Below are 26,304 nucleotides of genomic sequence, written 5' to 3'. Positions count from 1 at the left end.
TCATCACTGAACTGCAAATACAGTGTCACACCAAGCATTATAGTCATCACTAAGAGGCACAATATGGTCTTCTGTTCCAACATTCAGACAGATGAGGCACAACATCTTGGCAGTTTTAGTACACCCAAGGTGATGAAATTACTTAACATAGCAGAACAAGTAGCCGATTACAATCGCTCTCGTAATCTCTGCACCTCAAAGGCTCCGTCTCTCTGCCACAGACGCTGCTCATACATTTCCTCCAAGAATAGTGTGCTAAAGCAGTCTCACTATGGGACAGTCAGACCACTCCTCCGGTTCACTTCACATTCACTCTATCTGAGAGTAGGAAAAAAGGCCATCAATATGGGCTTTCATGAGTTTGAGCATACCACCGTAGCCCCAGCAGACTCTCCAGAGCTTACCACTCTAAGCTGAAGTATAACAATAAGCATATCCCTTACATGCCTAAACTCTAACAGCGCCACTTGGCAAAGCAACTGTACTGGTTTTCACTTATTTCTCCTTAGGGAGAGCACCTAGAAGGTGAGTGAGTGAGGAGACTTATAAAGCCATTCATGATCCTCTGGGTAATATGCAAATAAGGGAGATGGAACAATTCCTCTGCAGCACCATCTAGAGGCTGGAATGCTGGAAATGTGACAAAGTTGAACACAAAGGTAGAGGATTAGGTTCTGACCAACTGCATTTCATTTCAAACATCAATCCTGTGGTCCAATAGACAGGATTATCAGTAAGTAGTGGGGGCCACCATGTTGGCCGATACAGTTGTTAATGCATCGTGGCATTAATGAGTGCTTGAATACTGTCGTGGGGTAGTGTTGACCACAGTGCATGGTTTATCTACATTTCCAGGCTGTGGGAGATCTTTCACACAATGTTCAATTGTGTCCCACAGATTCACGATTGGAGAGAGATCTGGAGATTGTGCTGGCCAGTAAAAGCCCTTTTACATGCAACAACTATCGCTCAAAACTCGTCCCAATGGCCGAAAATGAGTGCTAATCATTACATGTAAATGTGGGCATCGAGCACTTTTCGCTTTGTGGGGTACTGAGGGGTGTAGTAGTGGATGGTCGCTACGTCGCCCCTTGGTTCCGGTATTATGCATAAGGGGACTGGAGGAAGGTCACGTCCCGCTATTGGAGACATAGGAAACCAGGAGTGTAATGTGGTCTCCAGCAAGTAGTTGCTGGAGATCTGTTCTTTAAAAATATCCGGGCCTGGTTTTTTTTGGAATGGATGGCAGGTTGGTAGTGGGGCTGTTCATTCCACCTCCTCCACTCCAGGGTGTGGGCGAGGCCAATTAGCCCAGGTGCTGAGGCTGAGCCAGACTAAGTGCGCACATAAATAGCAGGTGCATGGACACAGAGCTAAGATGGCTGCTGGACCCTGGTAGCCTGTGTGGCCGGCTGGAGAGAGAAGCCCTGCGGTACACTGCACCTGCTAAGTGCGACCTGATCAAGCCGGGACGGCCTGATAGCGGGATTGTGGAATATTATTTGTTTTGCCTGAAGCTAAGGTTGGACTTTATGTTGCTGTCATAAAATTAACGCAGGTCACACCTGCTTTGGACTGCATCCGCTGGTGTTCCGTCTCTAAATATCACGAAACCCGCACGCTACCAAGCTATCACCCCACAGTTTGAACGATAGATTTAGTTTAGACTTAAAATCTATCGTTCAGCCCCTGAAAGACTGAGCAAAAATATCCCATTTGAATGTATTTTACTTATCTTTCAAAAGACTGCAGGATGTTCTCCCTGCAGTATGTTTATACTAGCCGGGAGGACAACAATGTAATCTGCCAGCAGCCGCAAGGTGAACAAAGGAATGTGCTGACAGCTGTGTACACAGCTGGACGTGTGGTTAAACACACGCTGGGCTCTGCAAGCAGCTTCTGGAGGTCATTTTACATGCAAGTGAAGATAATAAAGTGGTAATGGCCATTAACTCTTTATGCAAATAGATTGCTAAATCTTTCAATCTTTCGTTTGAAAGATTATCTTTGCATGTAAAAGGGCCTTAAATTACCTGGACATTTTGCAAAGCATGCCTGGTAATTGTTAGCTGCCTGATATTGGGTATACCCTAACAATATGGTAGTGCGATAGGCTGCAGCACATCATCAACATAATAGCATGCTGTCAATGTGCCCCTGATACATACTAGCGGTGATCAGCCATTGATGCTGATGGAACCCCAAACTATGACTCAACATTGACGAGCTGCGTGGCATTCCAAAATGGCGCAAGGATCAGCCTTATTGCCGTGTCACCTCCAAATTCCCACTCAGCAGTCACTATTGCTCAGACAATCTGGATTTGTTACTGTACACAGTACTATGCCATTCGCCATGCCAGGGGGCTCTGTGGGGCGGCCCCTCGCAACATATGGCTTGACTACAAACTTGCCAATCTTTAAGACACTGTCGTTGCCGATATTGAGGCATCCAAATCTGTCTGTAAAGTGAATGCTGCCAGCTGTGGATTGTGAAGCCACTACTGCATGACATCGGATGTGTCGATCTGTATGTTGTAACATTCATCTCAGTGTTCCAATCCTACTATGATGATACACAATTCATTCTGCAGACCACCATCTATAAATTTGACCCACGGTTGTGGCAGCCCATAGACTTTCTGACGTGATACAACGCAAAGATCTATCAGTTGTCCTTACGATGCAGTAACTGTAAAGAATACGTATACTGTCCATGGACAAAAATAGGGGTCACACAGTTCCTTACTACAACACAAACACCTTAGGCTAGATGTATCACTGCTGTTGCAAGTTCTAGTATTAGATGAAAACATCGCCTATTGAGAGATACCTGTGTCATATTTACTAAAATGTTGCATAGATACATAAACATTAGAAATGAGCGAACGTACTCGTCCGAGCTTGATACTCGTTCGAGTATTAGCGTGTTCAAGATGCTCGTTACTCGTAACGAGTACCACGCGATGTTCGGGTTACTTTCACTTTCATCTCTGAGACGTTAGCGCGCTTTTCTGGCCAATTGAAAGACAGGGAAGGCATTACAACTTCCCCCTGCGACGTTCAAGCCCTATACCACCCCCCTGCAGTGAGTGGCTGGCGAGATCAGGTGTCACCCAAGTATAAAAATCGGCCCCTCCCGCGGCTCGCCACAGATGCGCTCTGACATAGAGGAGGGAAAGTGCTATCGTGTTGGAGCTGCTATAGGGAGAGTGTTAGGAGTTATTGTAGGCTTCAAGAACCGCAATGGTCCTTCTTAGGGCCACATCTAACCGTGTGCAGTGCTGTGGAGGCTGCTTTGTGCAGTGTTGCACTTTTTTTTTTTTTTGGTATATCGGCCGTGCAGAGCATTGCGCCCTGCAGTAATACTCCAGGGACAGAAGTGCGTAGGCAGGGACAGAAGACATATTGATTGAATATAGGCAGTGGGCCTTTGCTAAAAAATTTGGGGCAAAAAATCTATTTGGCCTGCCTGTCACTGTGCTCAGTGTTCTGGGTCTGTCTGTGCTGGGTGTAGTAGTTCTACAAAATCATACGCAGCCAGCTAAGTGTTACAGCAGGCTTGCGCCAAATTATTTCCTGGCGTTCCGTAAGCGAAGTCAGCCTCCAACCACAGGCCAATAAGCGGCACATTTAATTACAGCGTTCTGTTTCTGCATTACTGGTAATACAGCATGCTGAGGGGTAGGGGTAGGCCTAGAGGACGTGGACGCGGCCGAGGACGCGGAGGCCCAAGTCAGGGTGTGGGCACAGGCCGAGCTCCTGATCCAGGTGTATCGTAGCCGACTGCTGCGGGATTAGGAGAGAGGCACGTTTCTGGCGTCCCCACATTCATCGCACAATTAATGGGTCCACGCGGTAGACCTTTATTAGAAAATGAGCAGTGTGAGCAGGTCCTGTCGTGGATGGCAGAAAGTGCTTCCAGCAATCTATCGTCCACCCACAGTTCTGCGCCATCCACTGCTGCAACTCAGAATCCTCTGGCTGCTGCTCCTCCTTCCTCCCAGCCTCCTCACTCCATGAAAATGACACATTCTGAGGAGCGGGCAGACTCCCAGGAACTGTTCTCGGGCCCCTGTTCAGATTGGGCAGCAGTGGTTCCTCTCCCACCAGAGGAGTTTATCGTGACTGATGCCCAACCATTGGAAAGTTCCCGGGGTCCGGGGGATGAGGCTGGGGACTTCCGGCAACTGTCTCAAGACCTTTCAGTGGGTGAGGAGGCCGATGACGATGAGACACAGTTGTCTATCAGTGAGGTAGTAGTAAGGGCAGTAAGTCCGAGGGAGGAGCGCACAGAGGATTCAGAGGAAGAGCAGCAGGACAATGAGGTGACTGACCCCACCTGGTTTGCTACGCCTACTGAGGACAGGTCTTCAGAGGGGGAGGCAAGGGCAGCAGCAGGACAGGTTGCAAGAGGCAGTGCGGTGTCCAGGGGTAGAGGCAGGGCCAGACCGAATAATCCACCAACTGTTTCCCAAAGCGCCCCCTCGCGCCATGCCACCCTGCAGAGGCCGAGGTGCTCAAAGGTCTGGCAGTTTTTCACTGAGAATGCAGATGACCGACGAACAGTGGTGTGCAACCGTTGTCGTGCCAAGATCAGCCGGGGAGCCACCACCACCAGCCTTACCACCACCAGCATGCGCAGACATATGATGGCCAAGCACCCCACAAGGTGGGACGAAGGCCGTTCACCGCTGCCTCTCCCCCTGTGCCCCAACCTGCCACTGAGATCCAACCCCGCTCTGAGGACACAGGCACTGCCGTCTCCTGGCCTGCACCCACACCCTCACCTCCGCTGTCCTCGGCCCCATCCAGCAATGTCTCTCAGCGCACCGTCCAGCCGTCGCTAGCGCAAGTGTTTGAGCGCAAGCGCAAGTACGCCGCCACGCACCCGCACGCTCAAGCATTAAACGTGCACATAGCCAAATTTATTAGCCTGGAGATGCTGCCGTATAGGGTTGTGGAAACGGAGTCCTTCAAAAGTATGATGGCGGCGGCGGCCCCGCGCTACTCAGTTCCCAGTTGCCACTACTTTTCCCGATGTGCCGTCCCAGCCCTGCACGACCACGTCTCCCGCAACATTGTACGCGCCCTCACCAACGCGGTTACTGCCAAGGTCCACTTAACAACGGACACGTGGACAAGCACAGGCGGGCAGGGCCACTATATCTCCCTGACGGCACATTGGGTGAATTTAGTGGAGGCTGGGACAGAGTCAGAGCCTGGGACCGCTCACGTCCTACCCGCCCCCAGAATTGCGGGCCCCAGCTCGGTGGTGGTATCTGCGGCGGTGTATGCTTCCTCCACTAAAGCACCCTCCTCCTCCTCCAACGCAACCTCTGTCTCGCAATCAAGATGTGTCAGCAGCAGCAGCACGTCGCCAGCAGTCGGTGTCGCGCGGCGTGGCAGCACAGCGGTGGGCAAGCGGCAGCAGGCCGTGCTGAAACTACTCAGCTTAGGAGATAAGAGGCACACGGCCCACGAACTGCTGCAGGGTCTGACAGAGCAGACCGACCGCTGGCTTGCGCCACTGAGCCTCCAACCGGGCATGGTCGTGTGTGACAACGGCCGTAACCTGGTGGCGGCTCTGCAGCTCTGCAGCCTCACGCACGTGCCATGCCTGGCCCACGTCTTTAATTTGGTGGTTCAGTGCTTTCTGAAAAGCTGCAACATCGCTTTAATCTGCCAGTGCACCGACTGCTGTGCAACGTGCCCACACGGTGGAACTCTACGCTCCACATGTTGGCCAGACTCTATGAGCAGCGTAGAGCTATAGTGGAATACCAACTCCAACATGGGCGGCGCAGTGGGAGTCAGCCTCCTCAATTCTTTTCAGAAGAGTGGGCCTGGTTGGCAGACATCTGCCAGGTCCTTGGAAAGTTTGAGGATTCTACCCAAGTGGTGAGCGGCGATGCTGCAATCATTAGCGTCACCATTCCTCTGCTATGCCTCTTGAGAAGTTCCCTGCAAAGCATAAAGGCAGACGCTTTGCGCTCGGAAACAGAGCCGGGGGAAGACAGTATGTCGCTGGATAGTCAGAGCACCCTCCTGTCTATATCTCAGCGCGGTGACGAGGAGGAGGAAGATGAGGAGGAGGGGGAAGAGACAGCTTGGCCCACTGCTGAGGGTACACATGCTGCTTGCCTGTCATCCTTTCAGCGTGTATGGCCTGAGGAGGAGGAGGAGGAGGAGGATCCTGAAAGTGATCTTCCTAGTGAGGACAGCCATGTGTTGCGTACAGGTACTCTGGCACGCATGGCTGACTTCATGTTAGGATGCCTTTCTCGTGACCCTCGCGTTACACGCATTATGGCCACTACGGATTACTGGGTGTACACACTGCTTGACCCACGGTATAAGGAGAACCTTTCCACTCTCATACCCGAAGAGGAAAGGGGTTCGAGAGTGTTGCTATACCACAGGACCCTGGCGGACAAACTGATGGTAAAATTCCCATACGACAGCGCTAGTGGCCGAAGGCGCAGTTCCAAGGGCCAGGTAGCAGGGGAGGCGCGGAGATCAGGCAGCATGTACAGCACAGGCAGGGCAACACTCTCTAAGGCCCTTGACAGCTTTATGGCTCCCCAGCAAGACTGTGTCACCGCTCCCCAGTCACGGCTGAGTCGGCGGGAGCACTGTAAAAGGATGGTGAGGGAGTACGTAGCCGATCGCACGACCGTCCTCCGTGACGCCTCTGCCCCCTACAACTACTGGGTGTCGAAGCTGGACACGTGGCCTGAACTCGCGCTGTATGCCCTGGAGGTGCTTGCTTGTCCTGCGGCTAGCGTCTTGTCAGAGAGGGTGTTTAGTGCGGCTGGGGGAATCATCACAGATAAGCGTACCCACCTGTCAACCGACAGTGCCGACAGGCTTACACTCATCAAGATGAACAAAGCCTGGATTTCCCCAGACTTCTCTTCTCCACCAGCGGACAGCAGCGATACCTAAGCAATATGTAGGCTGCACCCGCGGATGGAAGCATCGTTCTCTATCCCCATCAAAAACGGGGACCTTTTTGCTTCATGAATCTGTGTATAATATTCCTCCTCCTCCTCCTGCTCCTCCTCCTGAAACCTCACATAATCACGCCGAACGGGCAATTTTTCTTAGGCCCACAAGGCTCAGTCATATAATTTTTGTAAACAATTTTTAGACGTTTCAATGCTCATTAAAGCGTTGAAACTTTCACCTCAACCAATTTTTATTTTAAGTGGGCTGCCTCCTGGCCTAGTTACCAATTAAGCCACATTAACCAAAGCGATTAATGGGTTTCACCTGCCCTCTTGGTTGGGCATGGGCAATTTTTCTGAGGTACATTAGTACTGTTGGTACACCAATTTTTGGGGGCCCTCGCCTACAGTGTAATCAAATAAATTTTTAGCCCACCTGCATTACAGCTGACGTTACATCAGCTGTGTTGGGCACTGCAATGGGATGTATTTATGTACCGCCGGTGGGTTCCAGGGAGCCACCCATGCTGTGGGTCCACAGGGAGTTTTAACTGCATCTGTCCACTTCTAAAGAACCCCAGTCTGACTGGGGCATGCAGTGTGGGCCGAAGCCCACCTGCATTAAACATGAATTTATTACCTCAGCTCTGATGGGCAATGCAATGGGATATATTTATGTACCGCCGGTGGCTTCCTGGCACCCACCCATGCTGTCGGTCCACAGGGACTTCACAATAGGGAGTTGTACCTGCCTGTGTCTATGAATTAAAAACCCTGCTCCGGTTGGGGCATGCAGTGTGGGCCGAAGCCCACCTGCATTTAATCTGACGTTAGCTCTGCTGTCCAGGGCACTGCAATGGGATACATTTATGTACAGCCGGTGGGTTCCAGGGAGCCACCCATGCTGTGGGTGCACACGGAATTCCCATTGCGGAGTTGTACCTGCCTGTGACTATTTATAAAAAACCGCGGTCTGACTGGGGCATGCAGACACCTTGACAGAATGAATAGTGTGTGGCACATAGGTTCCCCATTGCTATGCCCACGTGTGCAGCTCCAGATGGAGGTGGCACAGGATTGGATTTCTCATTGCTTCTGTACAGCATTGTGGACTATCGCCCCGCCCCTTTTAAAGAGTGTCGCTGCCTAGCCGTGCCAACCCTCTGCAGTGTGTGCCTGCGGTTCCTCTGGCAGATGCACTTATAAATAGACATGAGGGTGGCGTGGCATGAGGGCAGCTGAAGGCTGGGCAGGGACAGTTTGGTGTGCGCTGTGGACACTGGGTCGTGGGGGGTGGGGGTGGGGGGGGCAGCATGTTACCCAGGAGAAGTGGCAGCGGAGTGTCATGCAGGCAGTGATTGTGCTTTGTTGGAGATAGTGTGGTGCTTAGCAAAGGTATGCATTGCTAATGAGGGCTTTTCAGAAGTAAAAGTTGTTGGGAGGGGGGGGGGGGCCCACTCTTGCCGCTATTGTGGCTTAATAGTGGGACCTGTGAACTTGAGATGCAGCCCAACATGTAGCCCCTCGCCTGCCCTATCCGTTGCTGTGTCGTTCCCATCACTTTCTTGAATTGCCCAGATTTTCACAAACGAAAACCTTAGCGAGCATCGGCGATATACAAAAATGCTCGGGTCGCCCATTGACTTCAATGGGGTTCGTTACTCGAAACGAACCCTCGAGCATCGCGAAAAGTTCATCTCGAGTAACGAGCACCCGAGCATTTTGGTGCTCGCTCATCTCTAATAAACATGTCTGTTGTACAATTGGAGCAGCCATTTGACCGGAGCTTCCAGATTCGGCCCTCGAAAGCTTCATATATTGTGTATGAGAACTGCTGAAAATCAGGATTCCCAACTTATAGTAGTATTGTTTTACTTTTCACAGATTAACACAGTGGAGCAGAAAGTTCAGCACTTGCAAAAAGAGAAATCGGTTATGGTTTTGCAGCTCGAGGCTCTAAGAAGGGAAAGGAATGAGGCAGAAAAGGACCTGGATTTATTTTGCCACTTTTACAAGGAAGAAGCACAAGCCCATAAACTACATATCTTACAAGTACAGATATCCTGGAAGGCTGCAGCTACACGGCGGCTTTGGCTGCGACACAGATCACATAACCAACGATCACAGTTTTACTCTGCAGCCTCGCAATCTAATAGAAGTCGAAGTTGCTTTTGGATTGCTTGCAAATGTCTTTTCAGGTCGCAGTTGCAACTACTTGTGAGCCACAGCGTGACCACATTGACTTCTAGTAGATTACAAGGTCCGGGGGCTGCACTGCTAATTTTGATCACTTGACCTGTGTCACAGTCAAAGTCACAATGAGGTCAAAGCCTAAAGGCCAATTTACACGTAACGGTTATTGCTCAAAATTCGTTCAAACGACCGAAAATGAGCGATAATTGTTACATGTAAACGCAGGCCTCGTGCAGTTTTTGCTTGAAGATGATTTTAAGGTGAACCTACAATCCATTGTTCAGCTAGTGAGAGATAATGTATCTCTCAATAGACCGCAAGCTGTTATTTCCACAGAAGACGGCAGATAACATTGTAACATTGTCGGCAGCCGCGGGCAGAACAATGCAGCTGTGCGCACAGCTGGGCGTGTGATTAATCACACACTGGGCTCTGCAAACAGCTCCTATAGGCCCTTTCACCTGCATATGAGGATGATAAAGTGTTAACGGACATTAATGGCCATTATTAACACTTTCTGCATATAGATCGCAAAATCTTTCAAACTTTCAGTCATTTGAAAGATTATCTTCATGTGTAAATGGGCCTTAAGAGTCTTCATTAGCACATACAAAGGCACTTAGAAGATTTGCTCCTGTTGACAAACATCCTTAAAGACTTGTATGCTCCTGTGGCATCCAATGGTATTAAGCAGAAATGGAGCTACAAAATACAGATTTAGGCCAGCTGCACACGTGCATATTTGCATTGTGGAATCCGAAGTGAGGGTCCACCTCCGGGTTCCGCAGCAAAAAAAACCCATAGCATGCTATGGAAAAGCGCTTATTCCTGCACACGAGCGAAAATCAATTGCGAGTTTCCACTTGAGGAGAAAAAATAGCAGCATGCTTTATTTTAGTGCAGTGTCTTGCATTAAAGTCAATGGAAGCCGTCCGATGCATGGCCTGTTTGCTATTAGTATAGCGGACAGGTCGCGGATTCCGTGTCATCACCTAGCGACGGCATGGGAAAATCTGTACTGGCCCATGTCCAACAACAAGCCGTCCGGACCATACACAGCACAGATAAGTAGAAAATAAGACAGGTACGCGGGGTCACCTGCCAGGCACAGGGTCGGATTCCACTGTGTGATCCCGTATCTGGAATCAGACCCGGTCGCGTGCAGTCGGCCATAGGCCTTCATCACACTTACATCACATTATATATTTTGGTAAATATTATGTATTGATATTTAGAAGCCAAACCAGCAGTGTGTCCAAACACAGAAGTGCAATTCTTTCTATTATACTTTTTATTTGTTTAGGGTGGGTCCACACGAGCATGGTTTTGTGCATACTTAGGTGCGTACATACGTCCGCACCTAGGTACGAGCAAAAACACGCGTGAACACAGCTGCGAGCTTGTTGTCAATGGAGCTGCGGCTGCTGCCGACAGCTCCATTGAAAACAATACTCTGCTGGCCCCCTGCATTCTTTTTCAGGGAAGGGCTTTACATATAAGCCCTTCCCTGAAAAAGAAGCATTTTAAAGCAAAACAGATGTTTCCTTCACCCCCGCTAGTTAAAAGAATTCCCTGCTGCTACATTTGCCACATCTGTGGCAGATGCAGCAAAGGGAATTCTTCAATTCTCAACCGCAGCTGTCACACATGACAGCTGTGGTAGAGAATCCTGCTGCCGGCATCCCGTCAATGGCTTTTCAGGGAAGGGCTTCATAAGCCCTTCCCTGAAAAGCCATTTAAAATAGTGCAAAAAATTTTAAAAAATCAATACCCCTCTCCCTACAGCAGCCAGGGCTCAGTCCCCGGCTCTGTAGTTCTGAGCTATCAGCAGCCGGGGATTTAAAATCCCCGGCTGCTGATAGCTCAGCAGCGCTACAGAGTCGGGGACAGCGGCAGAAGTCCCCGCTGAGCCCTGGCAGCTGTCAATGGCTTTTCAGGGAAGAGCTTTATAAGCCCTTCCCTGAAAAGCCATTCATTCAGGGAGAGCTGCCTCTGATTGGCTGAGCACCTCAGCCAATCACATTTAGCTCTTTCAGCAGGCGGGGATTTTAAATCCCCGCCTGCTGGGAGATCAGCACCACAGTGCAGGGGACAGCAGGAGAAGACACTGAGCCCCTGCAGCTGAAGGGAGGTGAGTATCTATTTTTTTTTGTTTTTTAAACCACTTTTACTTGATTTTCAGGGAAGGGCTTATATTTAAAGCCCTTCCCTGAAATCAATTGCTGGCAGCAGAATCCTCTACCGCAGCTGACATGTGTGACAGCTGTGGTAGAGAATTGAAGAGTTCTTCTGCAGCATCTGCCACAGATGTGGCAGATGTAGCAGCAGGGAATTCTTTTAACTAGTGGGGATGAAGGAAACATCTGCCGCATGCGGCAGATGTGTTCTTCATCCCTGCGGGGCACACAGCAGCGGCGGACAGGTAAGTAAATTTATTTTTTTTTACACCAAATTTTTTCTTATATGTAAAGCTCTTCCCTGAAAAACAATTCAGTGGTGCCAGCAGACCGTTGTCTTCAATGGAGCCGCCAGCAGCAGCAGCGGCTCCGTTGAACAGAATGCCTGCATTTTTTTTTTTTTTACACTAAAGTCTTTCTTTTTCAGGGAATGGCCTATATGTAAAGCCCTTCCCTGAAAAAGAGTGCAGGGAGTCGGCAGACCATTGTTTCCAATAGAGCCGCCGGCAGCAGCCGCGGCTCCATTGTAAACAATGCATGCATTCCCTATGATGCACGCATGTCCTATCTTTGCAGGCACGCACCTGCAAAGTACAGACATGTGCACACAACATAAGGAATGCATTGTTGTAAATACAAGCGTGTTTTTGTGCGTGCGTACGCACGCACCAAAGCACACTCGTGTGAACCCACCCTTAGGGTGTATTCCTGGTTTTGGCTTATGAATGCCAATGCAAAATACTGACTATAATATGCAAGTCAAAATGAGACCTTAACCCCTTCCCGCCCCATGACGTAAGGGTACGTCATTGGGGCGGGGTACTTCCCGCAAAATGACGTACCCTTACGTCATAGGGATAGCGCGAGATCATAGCAGATTTCGCGCTATCCCGCAGCGACTCCAGCCAGCTCTTGCGATAACATTGCGAGAGCCCGGCTGGTTTCTATGGCAACAGGACACGAGATACCGGTGTTCTGTACTGCCATTATTACAGATCGCTGTAATAAGCGATAAGGCATGGCAGGAGAGAAGTCCTGCCATGGCTTATTGCAGCAATTATTAGTGCTGTAGTAAAAGTCCCTCAAAGGGACACAGATGGTGTAAAATAAGAGCAAAATAAAGTACAAAAAATAAAAATGTTAAAAAACCTTTTTTATGGTTTTTCTTATATTAGCATAAAAAAAATTTTTAAAATTAAAAATCCCACATATTTGGTATCAACGCGTCCCTAACAATACGTACAATAAATTGAACACGCTTTTTATCCTGCATGGCAAAAAGCGTTAAAAAAATACTAAAAAACTGAGGCAAAATGCTAATTTTTAGCATTTTGCCCCCCCAAAAACGCAATACAAGTGATAAAAAAAACATGTGTACCCCAAAATGGTACCAATAAAAACTATAGCTCGTCTCGCAAAAAATAAGCCCTCAGAGAGCTCTACCCATGGAAAAATAAAAAAATTATAGGACTTTGAATGCAGTGAGTTTAGAAAAAAATAATAATTTCCAAAAAAAAGGGTTTTTATTGTGGAAAAGTGGAAAAACCTAAAAAAAAATGAGAATTTTGGTATCGTTGTAACCGTACCGACCCTCAGAAAAAAATGTAGTGTGTCATTTATGCTGCATAATTAGCGCTTTAAAAAAAACAAAAAACCTATGGCAGAATTGATGCGTTTTCTCTTCCCACGATCATAAAAAAATAATAAAAGTTTTACAATATAGTCTATGTACCCAAAAATGGTACCAATAAAAACTACAGTTTACCCCATGCAAAAAACAAGCCCTTATACGGCCGCGCCGACGGAAAAATAAAAAAGTTATGGCTTTTGAAAAATGGAGATGAAAAAATACCAAAAATTGTTTGGTCCTCAACTCCAAAATAGGCCATGTCATTAAGGGGTTAAAGGAGTTTTGTCCCTTTTTACTATTGATGACAAATACCTAGGCTGGGTCATCAATAGCAGATTGGCGGGTATCTATTGCTCAGGATCCCACGGATCAACTTATCCTCGGCTCTACAGTCAACACAATTGGGCCAGATGTCTGCATGGGGGTCAGAGCCAGAAGTGTAAAAGCCAGCTTCACTCCCATTAAAATCAATCTCAGTATCAATGGGAATGAAGCCAGCTATTACATTTCCGTCTCTGACCCTGATGCATACGTCCAGCCCCGCTGAGCTGACAGCAGGCCAGAGGATCGAATGATATCTGCTACTAATGATCTGGATAGGCCATCAACACTAAAAAGGGACAAAACCCCTTTAATTGTCACCTACAGATTATGTAGGGAATTGATCTCATTAGAGGAAAGTTCATGAACATGCCAAAAACATTCTCATGTAGTTTTTAATGTCACCTTATCTCTGATGTGATCAGATATTCCATGCTTATCGGGGTTTGCTGGAGGAACAGATGGATTCGCAGGAACATCGCTACAGAAAACTTCTAGAAGAAACCATCCAGGATGCAGTTCAACTTTCTGCTCGAAACCAAGACCTGGAAGTTGAAAACAAGCAACTGCAGAACAGTAAGAAAGTCAATCCAAGTGAACAACATCGGAATCAATGGCTTCCCTACCATAGAGGCTGGGCTTCTAGTTGTGCATTATGCTGCACCTCCTGCGCCATTGTCAACGCAGGTTCTAGCTGTCTCCACTGGGGCAGCTCATTACATACAGACTTAAGGCCCATTTACACGCAAAGATAATCTTTCAAATGACTGAAAGATTTAGCAATCTTTTTGCATAAAGTGTTAATAGCAATTAACACTTCATCATCTTCATTTGCATGTAAAAGGACCTCCAGGAGCTATTTGGAGAGTCCAGCATGTGATTGATCACATGCCAAGCTATGCACACAGCTGCATTGTTCTTCTTGAGCTGATGGCAGATTACAATGTTATCTGCCGACTCCCAGCGAAGACAACAGCCAGCCAGGTCTAGTGAGAGATAAATGTGTTTGCTTTATCTCCAGTAGCTGAACGATGTATTTTAAGTTCACCTTAAAATCATAATTTGAACGAAAAATGCACGATGCCCGCTTTTACATGCAACAATTATCGCTCAAATTCATTTGAATGGGTTTTGGGCAATAATTGTTATATGTAAATGGGCCTTTATACAGCATATATACTTTTAAACAGTATGCCATCCTAAAAAATAAAAAGTGTGAATATGGCCATTGAATATTATAGGCCAGTGCTCTCTCTGTTAGACATGCTGACAGCACATGGACTTGAATTGCATTGATGTATCCAAAGGCTCATTTACATGCAAAGACAATCTTTCAAACAATTGAAAGATTAACAGTTCTAGTGATCATTTTGCATAAAGTACTAATGAGCGCTAATGCCCATTAGCAGTTTATCAGCTTTATTTGCATCTAAATGAGCCTCCGACAGCTGTTTGCAAATCCCAGCATGAGCTCTGGAGTTTGCACTTAGCTGCATTGTCTTCACATGGGCTGCCGCGGGCTGTCAGCTAAATACAATGTAACCAGCTGCTCTGGTAGAGAACACAGCATGCAGTCCCTGCTATCTCTCTCCAGCTGAAGGATGGATTTTATGCTTACCTAAAAATCATTGTTCAGCCAGAGAGTGAAAGGTGGAAGCATTTATACGCAACGATTGTCGCTCAAAAGCCATAGTTTTAACGAATTTGAGTGATGATTATTGTGTGTAAATTGGGCTTATGCCTTTACTGATATGATACAGCATTGTTGTCTTTTTAAAGGAGTTCTCTGAGTATAAAATACAAATTTAAATGGCCAGGCACAAGATAAAATAATAAAAGAAACAGTACTTACTTACCTCTCTCCCCTTGAAAAAAAGCGGAGCAGCTCCGGGGAAGACCCCCTGTTTTCCTGGCATCAGTGATCACATTCTGGGCAACATAATGCCAGGAGTTCAGAATGGTGACCCTGTGGCCTCTGATTGGCTGCAGAGGTCACCTGACTTTACCAGAGGTGCTCTGCTGTTTTCTGGGAGGAGGACAGAGGTTAGTACTGCATCTTTTGTTATTTTATCATATACCTGGCAATTTTTTTTCAATACCCTTTAAAGTAGTCATCCAATGAAGATGTCAGACACAGTCAACATGGATCCACCAAACCACAGCCTGGTTTGGCTTTGGTAAGGTCAGAAGCCTTGGCAGCCTATCCCAGACTTGAAGGAATTCAAATCAGATTTTTATTTATCCAAAATGTATTAAAAAAAGAATAATTAAAAAACCTCAGCATCTAGAGAAAACTATGCTGATCCATTTCCAGTGCACACAGGCGTCCTCAGTCATAGTAGAAAACCAAAGCTACACTCTTATAGAAAAAAGACAGGTGACAGGTCTATATCAGTCCGTAGGCTAGGATCCAGTAATTATCTAGCTTTCTAGGACGTGACCTGGAGTGAGGTATCAAAAAGTCCATTTAGAGCAACTTGGTTCCTGATGAATTGTAGCATCCGAGGAAACGTGCAGAGCCTGATATTACCAATATAAATATAATTGGATTAATAGAGTGATGCTTGTTTGAAAACTCATCTGAACAGCATATTTATAGGTAAAGAATAGAGATGAGCAAACCTACTCGCTTCGAGTAATTACTCGATCGAGCACCGCGATTTTCGAGTACATCAGTACTCGGGTGAAAAGATTCGGGGGGCGGGGGGAGGCGTGGCGGCGCGGGGGGTAGCAGCGGGGAACAGGGGGGAGCCCTCTCTCTCTCCCTCTCCTCCCCACTGCAACCCCCCACTCACCCACGGCGCCCCCCCGAATCTTTTCGCCCGAGTACGGAAGTACTCGAAAATTGCGGTACTCGGGCGAAAAAGGGGTGTGGCCAAGTAGGCTCGCTCATCTAAAGTAAAGAACTCTTTATTATAGGACTTTTTGCAATCTCAAAGTACTAGAGTAGATTGGAGGTCCGCTCTTACATCTGAGAGTTCATCTAGTTTTGCAACCTTATAGAATCTTAATGTATACAATCATATAGGAAAAGGGACTACAGAGAATAAATCAGAATGCCTCCTGGGTTAGGAATAGAGCTACAGGTTGGTTGCATAATAACGCATTTGTTACCATGTGGCGGTTGCGGCTCCTCCCGGGGCGGCGGGGTGCTGGGTCCCGTGGTCGGGGTGCGTCCCCCCGGCTTGTGGTCCAGCTGCTGGGGGCGCGGGTGCCTGGCCAGCGGTGTGCTAGTGTCTCGCGGCGCCGTGCGCGCGCTCTCCTGTGAGTGCAGCTGCCGTGTATGAGCTCCCTTTTTATGTGCTGTTGGGAGTTGGCTGCCTCCCTCTCTCCGCCTTTGGGCAGAGGCTTTGGTTTAAAAGTCTGCCAGTTATTGGTTTCCTTCAGAGAGTCAGCTAGTCTGCATCTGTAGGTCTTCTGCCTTTGTCAGCTTGTCTGCTTTCTTGTTACTATATGCCAGTTTTTTTCCATCTGCCTGAGTTTTATCAGTGTTGTTTCGTGTCGGTATTCTACCCTTTCCACCCAGGTACGCCAGCGTCCCTTCCTCGGTCCCTAGATAGAGTAGGGACCGCCGTTCAGTTGCCCGCCTGGGGTTAGCTAGAAGTGGATGCAAGTAGGCAGGGACAGGGGTTGCGGGTAGGATCCAGGGCAACCTTAGATGGCGTATCCAGGGTAGTATACCGTAACATAATAACTGGCCCTTAAAATTGCCCAGCGGGTTTTGTTTTTTGCTCTCCAATGGAGGCCATGAGTGCCCTCGCAAGTCAGTTGCAGGGTTTAGTGGTCGTGATCCAAGACCTGTCCGGTGGAATGGTGGCCCAGGAGCAGCCGAAGTTAGTGCATATTTCTGCTGCCCCTTTTATTCCTGAACCCAAGTGTCCTCTCCCTAAGGTGTTTTCAGGGGAGAGGAGCAAGTTTTTTGTTTTTCAGCAGGCATGTAGATTGTACTTTTGGATGCGGTCTCGCTCATCCGGCTCAGAGTCCCAGAAAGTGGCATTGATTATGTCCTTACTTTGGGGTTCCCCCCCAGACATGGGCCTACTCCTTACCTGAGAGTTCGGTTTGCCTGCAGTCAGTTGAATTATTTTTTCGGGAACTGCAATGGAATTGGCAGTCAAAGCTGACAGGAGGCGGAGATCTAGAAAAGAGGAACGTCAGGCCCGCAAAGCTAGGGAATCCAGCAGACCTGCTCCCACCTCTCCTATGCCAACTTCTAGTGCCAAGCCTATGAAAGTGGACCAGCTAAGTCCCGAGGAACGGCAACGGTTCCGGATGGCTAAGCATCTCTGTCTTCATTGTGGGAAAGCAGGACATCGGGTAGCGAACTGTCCTCAGAAGCGGATGCAATTTTGGCACTAAACAAGTGTCTTTCCTGGGTTATGTGATTTCACCCACGGAGATTCAGATGGAGTCTGATAAAGTGGCAGCAATCTCCCAATGGGTCAGACCAGATAACCTGAAAGCTCTCCCCCGGTTTTTAGGTTTCGCAAATTTCTACCGTAGATTCATTAAGAATTATTCTGTTATTGTGCAGCCCCTGACCGATCTTACCAAGAAGGGTGCCGACTTGGTAAGATGGTCGCCAGAGGCCCTAGAGGCTTTAAGTCGTCTCAAGAGGGCATTTACTGCTGCCCGGTACTAGTACAGCCTGACATGCGGCGACCGTTCTTCATTGAGGTTGATGCGTCTGAGGTGGGGGCGGGGGCTGTACTGTCTCAGGAGATCAGCGGGAGACCTGGGTATAGTCCATGTGCATTATTCTCGCGGAAGTTCAGTTCGGCGGAACATAACTACGACGTTGGTAATCGTAATTGGAGATTAAGTGGTCTCTAGAAGAGTGGCGTCACTATCTTGAGGGGGCAAGGCATTCCATTACTGTATATACTGGTTATAAAAACTTGGTATATCTCACCAATGCAAAGAGACTCACAGCTCGTCAAGCCAGGTAGGCATTGTTTTTCGCCGGGTTTAACTTTGTCGTTACATTTATTCCAGGGGAGAAGAACGTGAAGGCGGACGCCCTCCCACGGAGTTTTGGTTCGCCGGAAAGTAAGGCAGTGGCTCCTGAGAATATCTGGGGTGGTGGTGGCAGCTGTAGAATCTGATCTCGTTCCTCGTCTACGGAGCTGTCAGCAGGACGCTTCCTCGGGGGTGCCAGAGGGCAGATGGTTTGTGCCAGAGACCTTGTGTCTCAGGGTCATTGAAGAGTCTCACTCATCTGTTCTCGCAGGTCATCCGGGAGTTCAGGGGACTGTGGAACTTTGTACTAGACACTACTGGTGGCCAGGCATGTCTCGGGAGATCCACGACTTTGTTAAGGGATGCTCTGTCTGTGCACACAGTAAAAGTCGGTGGCGGCATCCAGAGGGGCCTCTGAGACTGTTACCGGTGCCTTCTCGTCCGTGGTCGCATTTATCTGTAGATTGTATCACCGATCTACCTGAGTCTCAGAAGTTCACCACTATTAGGGATGAGCGAGTATACTCGCTAAGGCACTACTCGCTCGAGTAATGTGCCTTAGCCGAGTATCTCCCTGCTCGTCTCTAAAGATTTGGGGGCCGCCGCAGCTGACAGGTGAGTTGTGGCGGGGAGCAGGGGAGAGCGGGCGGGAGAGAGGGAGAGAGAGATCTCCCCTCTGTTCCTCCCTGCTCTCCCCCGCAGCTCCCCGCCCCGGCCCCCGAATCTTTCGGGATGAGCGGGGAGATACTCGGCTAAGGCCTATTACTCGAGCGAGTAGTGCCTTAGCGAGTATACTCGCTCATCCCTAACCACTATCCTAGTTGTTGTAGACCGCTTCTCAAAAATGGCACATTTCGTGGCATTAAAGAAGCTATCTTCTGCTATAGAGTTTGCCAAGATTTTTGTAAAAGAAGTCATTCGTCTAGATGGGGTTCCCGAGAACATCGTATCGGATCGCGGGGTTCAGTTTGTTGTGCAATTCTGGCGAGCCTTCTGTAGAAACCTGGGAACGTCGCTTTCCTTCTCGTCAGCATTCCACCTGCAAACTAATGGTCAGACTGAGCAGAAGAACCAGGATTTAGTGCAATATTTATGGTTGTTTGCTAGAGAAAAGGCTAATCAGTGGGCAGAATTCCTGCCGTTGGCAGAGTTTACGCTAAACAACCGTACTTGTTCTTCTACTGGGGTGTCTCCATTCCGTTGCGTATATGATCAGCATCCTCGCTTCCTTACAGCTATTTCTACTGTGTGCCTGTCCTGCAGCTGATATCGCCACAGATGCACTGCAGGGGGTATGGAAAGAAGTACGGAAGAATCTGGAAGCAACGGGGGCTCGTATGCAGTTGCATAGTGGGAGGAGTCTGTCAATATCTGAACCATTCAGGGTGGGACAGAAGGTATATTTGTCTTCTAGAAATCTCAAATTGAAGGTTCCGTCATTGAAACTGGCGCCGCGTTACGAGTTACATTCAATTCTGAAAGGTGGTTATAGATTTGCATACTAAAAGGCCCTTCATTTGTCATCTTTATTGTCACTGAATTTGTCTTCATATTTCATAACGAGTTTTTAACATATGGGAATTCACCATGAAAATCATGTCGCTTTGCTAAACCGTTGAACAAGTTTTATAATTTTGATAAATCTAAGGTGATTTCGATCCAAAACTACATAAACTGTAACACTGATTATATTATTCATGCCCTTGAATGCACTTTGTGCAATAAAATTTATGTAGAATGCACTTTGAGAAAAATGAGAAGTATAAATCTTGAAAAATCTCAATGGCATATTATCTTCCTCAGGGCTCAGTCACACGGGCGCATCGGCACCCGTACACAGGCGCCGATGCACCCGTGTGACTGAGCTCTCACTGCGGGAGGAAGACGGCTGTACCTCAAGATGGATGTCTCTCTGCAGCGCTGAAGAAAGAACACATGACCGGCAATGAAGCTGGTCACATGTTCCTTCTCCCGGCGCTGCAGAGAGACGTCCGTCTTCCTCCTGCAGTAACACGGGCGCCGATGTGCCCGTTTGACTGAGCCCTCAAGGTGTAATATATCTAGCGCATGCAAACATTTTGTTATACATCATCCTAGGTCAGTAGTTGGGCTTGAGGTTTTCGGTATTGTAAAACGGAAACAACCAATTGGAGGCGGAGACTTCCAACGCTTGTTACTCAGAGGAACTTTTTGGATCCAGATGTTGGAATGTGAATTGCCTTATGTTATAAACATCAAAAGTGATTTATTATTGATGCTTTCATAGGAGCAATTTTCAAAAAAAAACGTCTATACGATTCTTTAGGTTTCTCTGTATAGGTTTCTCTTTTATACTTATTTTGTGTCTGTGTTTTCTGAATATTTTTAATTGTGTGGCTTTCTTGTATTTTTATCTTTTCACTTGCTAAACTATAATCACCTATACCTAACAATAATTGATGGAATTATTTTTACCTATAGCCATGGTGATCTATACACTGCATATTTATATTAATCATAATCTCAGTATTAGAGCTCACACCCACTTGCAATCCAACTTCCCTGCGATGCGAGAGTGAGTGAAAACGCATGATAATGAAACCAATGATTTTCAATGGTTTCATTCTAATTTGCGATGTTTTCACTGTATTCTCGCATCGCAAAAGAGAATGGGCGATATCGCCCATTGTTTTCAATGGGGCCAACAGCAGCAGCGCTAGCCCCATTGAAAACAATAGGGAGAGCATTGCGCTCCCCTGACACAGCTGTGACAGGGGATTCCTCCAGTGATTTCTGGAGGCGGGGATTTTTCATTCCCCGGCCTCTAGAACAGAGAAGAAGACTGCCGGGGCCGGAGAGAAGAACCGGACGGCTCTTCTAGGTGAGTTAATCTGTTTTTGTTTTTTTTTACAGCTTGTTATGAATTTCAGGGAAGGGCTTATATTTCAAGCCCTTCCCCGAAAATCATTGCTGCAAACCCACTGCTTTCAATGGGGCCGCAGCAGTGCCAGCCCCATTGAAATAAATGGGAAAGCATCACAGACTTCTGCCACAGCTGTGACAGCTGTGGCAGAGGATTCCTTCATCCCTGCGGTGGTGAAGGAATCCCCTGTCACAGCTGTCACAATGGGCAATATTACCCATTCTCGTTTGCGATGCGAGGTTACAGTGATAACATCGCTGATGAGAAGGAAACCATTGAAAATCATTGGTTTCATTATCATGCATTTTCACTTACTCTCGCATCACAAGGAAGTCGGATCGCAAGTGGGTGTGAGCCCTAAGGCAGAATCCATAATGGGAATAATTGTTCTTAATTTGCTATTTTGTTCAAAAATTTGTCTGCTTTTTGTCATATACCCCGTACTGCCCCTTATTTTTATTTAAATATGCCAGTGTTTTCGGTGTGCTACAAGCACTGGCTTTGATGGGATCATATTTAGGGGATGCACGCCTTTTATCCTTGGCTTTATTGGAACAAGTGACCCCAGCGATCCACACGTCAGTCTGTGCATGCACTATTATATGGAACAACTGTATTCAGCGGACCATAGAATACATGGTACGCATGCGTTTGTGAGTTTTGGTTGACAAGAGGTGCTAGTTCTCTTTACGCAGGCGCTGGTGGTTTTCACGTTTTTGAGTGCCATTCTGATGCGCTGTGAACCTTTGGAGAATAGTTCTTCATGTGGTTATGTCACCAGAGTAAGTACAACTAAAGGCTGGCTTAGACGCAACGATAATCGCTCAAAAGATGTTGCTCAAGCGACTTTTGAGCGATCATCGTTGTGTCATTTACAGCGCAAGATGATCACTCAAGATGAGCAATTACCTTGCACTGCCAGCGGAGGCTGCAGAAGACAAGCTCTGTTCTTACTCAACCTGTTATCAGGGAGCGAGATACAGCTAAACAATAGTATCAGCGGTATCCCGCTGTAAATCCGTGATAAGACTCATCGTTGTCTTTTAGCACGCTGAAAGACAACGATGAGCGACAGGATAACGAAACCTGCACGATGTCAGTGCAGTTACACACAACGATTATCGCTCAAAAGATGGCTTTTGAGCGATAATCGTTGTCTAAATGGGCCTTTAGATGCAGTAAGTGAGTGAAATGGCATCTCGTGCGGTTTTGTATTTGGCCGTAGTTTGATTCCAGTGGCAAATAAATATATCTTGATTGACATGAATCTGAGCTCAGGCGCGTGCGAGTTAACGGTATGCGGTCTGGAGACAGGTGATTGGTGCTTAGTTTCTATTCACAGGTGTTTTTCGTGTTTTAGTCATGTCTTATTTTGTATAAAAGTGCAGCGTTGGTTTTATACTTCTGCTATGACTAAGGGCGCCTGTGTGCGCCAGAAACGCGTCAGAGTTTTCTCTACTGTAGCTGCCGAGGTTTTTTTGCCTGTTAATTTTTTAATACATTGAGGATAAATAAAAATGTGATTTGAATTCCTTCAAGTCTGGGATGAGCGGCCATCTCTTCTGAGCTTTCTGCTTTTTCGTTTATTCAAAGAAGCACATTTTTAACCTGTAGGCTTGAACAAAAGTGATTGATGAGCTGGTCATTTTTTTTGAAAATACATATGGTTTATGAATCCTGCCCCCATACCGCGCTCCCTACCATGTGAATTCCCCAGCCTTGCATCATTTTGGGGTAAGAAGCAATCCTCCCATCACAGCCGCGGTAGAGGATCACAGAGTTTTTCCCATTGCTTTCAAGGATCTGGTGATAATGCCAGTGGCCCAATTGAAAACAATGGGCGTTATGATGTGAAAACACGCACCAAGCTAGAACACGCCACAATTTGTCCCCATAGCATTGCATTGCTGTGCCATGCAGGAACACATAGCTAATGTGCATGAGCCTATTCAAAAGAATGGGGTTCATATTTGTGCAAAATTGTGCGTCTCGCAATGCACCAATCTGATTTTGCCGCCTGTGTGAAGGCAGCCTAAAAGTGCGGGCAGAGGTCCATGTGTCTGTAACAGCCAATTCAGACACCGGTGACTGACGTCTGCCAGGAAGGCGCCTAAGAACGTGCTCTGGCTGCCAGGAATGATGTCAGCGGGCACGACTGTACAACATACCACTCCAAACAGCCGTTGCCATACACTGAACCAGATGACACGTTGTCACCTTAACTGTTGGTGATAGCCGAGTCAGCTACAACCTACTTCCAGGAGTCTCAGAGCGGTAAATGATTTGGCAGGGACTACCTTTGCCCACAGCTCCATTGATGTGGGGACACTCGTTGATCCCTGCGCTATGATTGGTGGGAGCTCCAGCGGTCAGACACTCTTCACCTATGCTGTGCTTTCATGGGGTAACCCCTTTAATGCGTTTAATTGTATCCTTAATCTCTCATTTCAGGTGTAACAGAGTTAAGAAGAAAAGACTTGAAGAAAACCTAGGCGACTGCTACATATGTGAGAGATGCAACTCATACATAGAAGCCTTCATGTCCTAGAAAGGAAACACCAGAACTTGTACAGAAATACTTGCAGGTCACGTTAGCTTCTCAGTCTTAAGCATTTACACCAAAAGTAGGCAGCCGTTTGTGTAATTGATGACCGATCTGTTCCTTAACAATAAAAACAAGAATATCGTTCCCCTTTCTCAGAGCGTTCGAGAACCTCCATTCATTTCAGTGTGATGAGATAACAGGAGTCGAGCTGGGAAACTGGACTGCTGCCCATCTAGGCTGCGCAGCCATCAGGAAAGGTCTCAGCCTCCTTTCATCAACTAGAACACGAATCTCCTTGGTAGCACTCTTTTGCCGGGAGACTGTGGAACTCTCTGCCTGAGGACGGGGGGGATGGCAAAATCCATAGAGGAGTTTAAGAGGGGACTAGATGTCTTTCTAGAACGCTATATTACAGGATATGGACATTAGGTGTCCAGCGGGGTTTTTGATCCGGGGCTTGGAGTCAGGTAGGAACTTTCAAACGTTGATCCAGTGATAATTCTGACTGCGATTAGGGAGTAGGGAAGGAATTTTTTCTCCCAAATGGGCTAAATTGGCTTCTGCTTCATTGGGGTTTTTTTGCCTTCCTCTGGATCAACAAGGGGGTAGAAACAGGCTGAACTAGAAGGACGCTGTCTTCATTCAGCCTAACATTCTGTGTTCCATAGCTTAACCAGCACGGTTAAGAATGCCGTTACAAGATTGAGTTCACTCTGCGGAATTGTGAAATTTCAGCAAAATGCACACGGAAATTCTTCAATAATGTAAGGGACGGGGTTTTAAGAAATGAGCTCAGAGCAGAAATCGGCACAGAAAGCAGAGAATTTTTTAGATTTTTCTGCATTTAGTACCCCTCAGGGTTATTATTTAAGGGCTCCTTCACACGAACGCATGGTAACATCCTAGTACACACGTGGATTTTATGCAGAATATGCTGTACAAATCTGCCATAGGCTCCCACATTGTCACTCCCATAATAAAGATGGCATGCACTATCTTGGCACGTATTACTTGTTCATACACACCAAGATAATACATGGTGATTGGCGATGCTCAGCAAGTGCGCAATGTCACTGCATACTGCCCGCAACTTATGGATCAAACCCTGAGGTGTGACCGAGATCTGACCCTGTATACTATGATTTTCTAGAAAACCGTTTAACCGTATCCACAACCCTCTGTAAGAATAACATATGTCGTGCAGCATCAGGGCCGACCTTTAGGGAGTGCGACTGCACAGGGCGCATCACCGTACGAAGAGTAAGTGAGCGCTGCGTCCGTACTGACAGCATTACGCTGATTAGAAGTAACATGACAAAGCTAGCTTTCATCCCGGTCATTTAACCTCTTATAGGTTGTCAGCAATGCTGTCTGCAGCATCTAAGTGGTTGACAGAAGGAGGCGGCTCTTTCTGTCCGTCCATTGACCCGCCCCACCACGATAGGATTACAGGGTGTTAATTGATTGCTATAGCAACTGGGGACCTAACAAGGGTCTCTCAAACTGCCATCTTCCAGAAAACTATTAGACCCTGCCAGGGGCCAGGTCTAATCGGCTGCCCATCATATCATCTTACAACAAAATATTTCTTGAAAAAGCCACTATACTACATCTGTGGTAACCCAGGAAAACACACCATTGAACAAAATAAATGGAACCGTTACAAAGGTTCATACAGTAACTAGTTAGAGAGGTTTTGAGCATTTTAAAGGACTCCCTTATAGCGGCGTAGGCCGTCTGCATATTATGCTCATATAATTTTGGGCCCCCCACCATTTCTTATTATGAAGTGGACACATTATTGGTTTAGCGATGCATTGCCTTCTTGTGTACAGCAGAGCTCCAGGCCAGCTCTAATAACACGAATAGGATCCCAGCGCCGTTCCCTGCAGGGTGGGTCGCCATTAGTATAGAAGATGGAAATATCTCTAAACAAGTTTAAGCAGAGCAACATTCCAGACAAAAGTTGGAAAAGTAAACTTTGCCTGAAGTGATGCCACCAACTCCCAAGTTTTTATGCTGGTGGTCATGGGCTTATATAGGCGAGCTTTGGAGAGGCACACATCTACACTAGGCAAAAACAGGATGTTCTATGTTCTTGCTTAGCAATTCCAGTCGGGCCTCATTTCTCTCAGGGATGTCCGTTTCTTTTGCCAAATACTATGGCTGCATATAAGTCATATATAACGGATGAGAGGTCAATATATTGGATATATACACACAAAAAAAAACTACACGTAGACTAGAGAATGAGTTTTATTTAGATTAAATTTTGGCTAAAAAGCAAAAATATATATTTCAATTCTTGCAGTAGATTTAGGAATATTGCATTTTAACAAGCAAATGACAAGATTTACTTGCATATTTTTGGCATTAGAACTGTTGCTTTCTCATGAAATAACAAACCATACATCGCGCTGCTTTAGGGTGCGTTCACACGAGCGCATATACGGCGCGTTTTTGCGACCAAACGTATATACGTGACCATCTGAGGCAATGGTTTCGAATGTATTCGTTCACATGGGCGATTTTACGGCGCGTAAAGACGTCAACCCGCGGAAAAACGGACATACGCGACCGAAATACGTGCCGGCGAATATTCGATGGCCGAAAAGACCGTTTGAAAAG

The 26,304-nt window shown here is 47.1% G+C and overlaps 1 protein-coding gene across 1 annotated transcript in view; it reads left to right on the top strand.

The window, feature by feature from the left end:
* LOC136610510 (uncharacterized) overlaps positions 1 to 23,805 on the top strand; it is a 38,508-nt gene extending 14,703 nt beyond the window's left edge. Inside the window, exons 8-10 of the mRNA XM_066589738.1 lie at positions 8,834 to 9,001; positions 13,696 to 13,846; positions 23,583 to 23,805. Of these exons, the coding sequence (XP_066445835.1) occupies positions 8,834 to 9,001; positions 13,696 to 13,846; positions 23,583 to 23,623 (360 nt within the window). The 3' untranslated portion in view covers positions 23,624 to 23,805. The remainder of the gene's footprint in view (positions 1 to 8,833; positions 9,002 to 13,695; positions 13,847 to 23,582) is intronic.
* The last annotated feature ends 2,499 nt before the right edge of the window (positions 23,806 to 26,304 follow it).

This window comes from Eleutherodactylus coqui, chromosome 2, assembly GCF_035609145.1.
Source record: "Eleutherodactylus coqui strain aEleCoq1 chromosome 2, aEleCoq1.hap1, whole genome shotgun sequence".
Classification (NCBI taxonomy): domain Eukaryota; kingdom Metazoa; phylum Chordata; class Amphibia; order Anura; family Eleutherodactylidae; genus Eleutherodactylus; species Eleutherodactylus coqui.
Note: the sequence above shows the minus strand (reverse complement) of the source record. Positions and strands in the feature narration are given on the sequence as shown.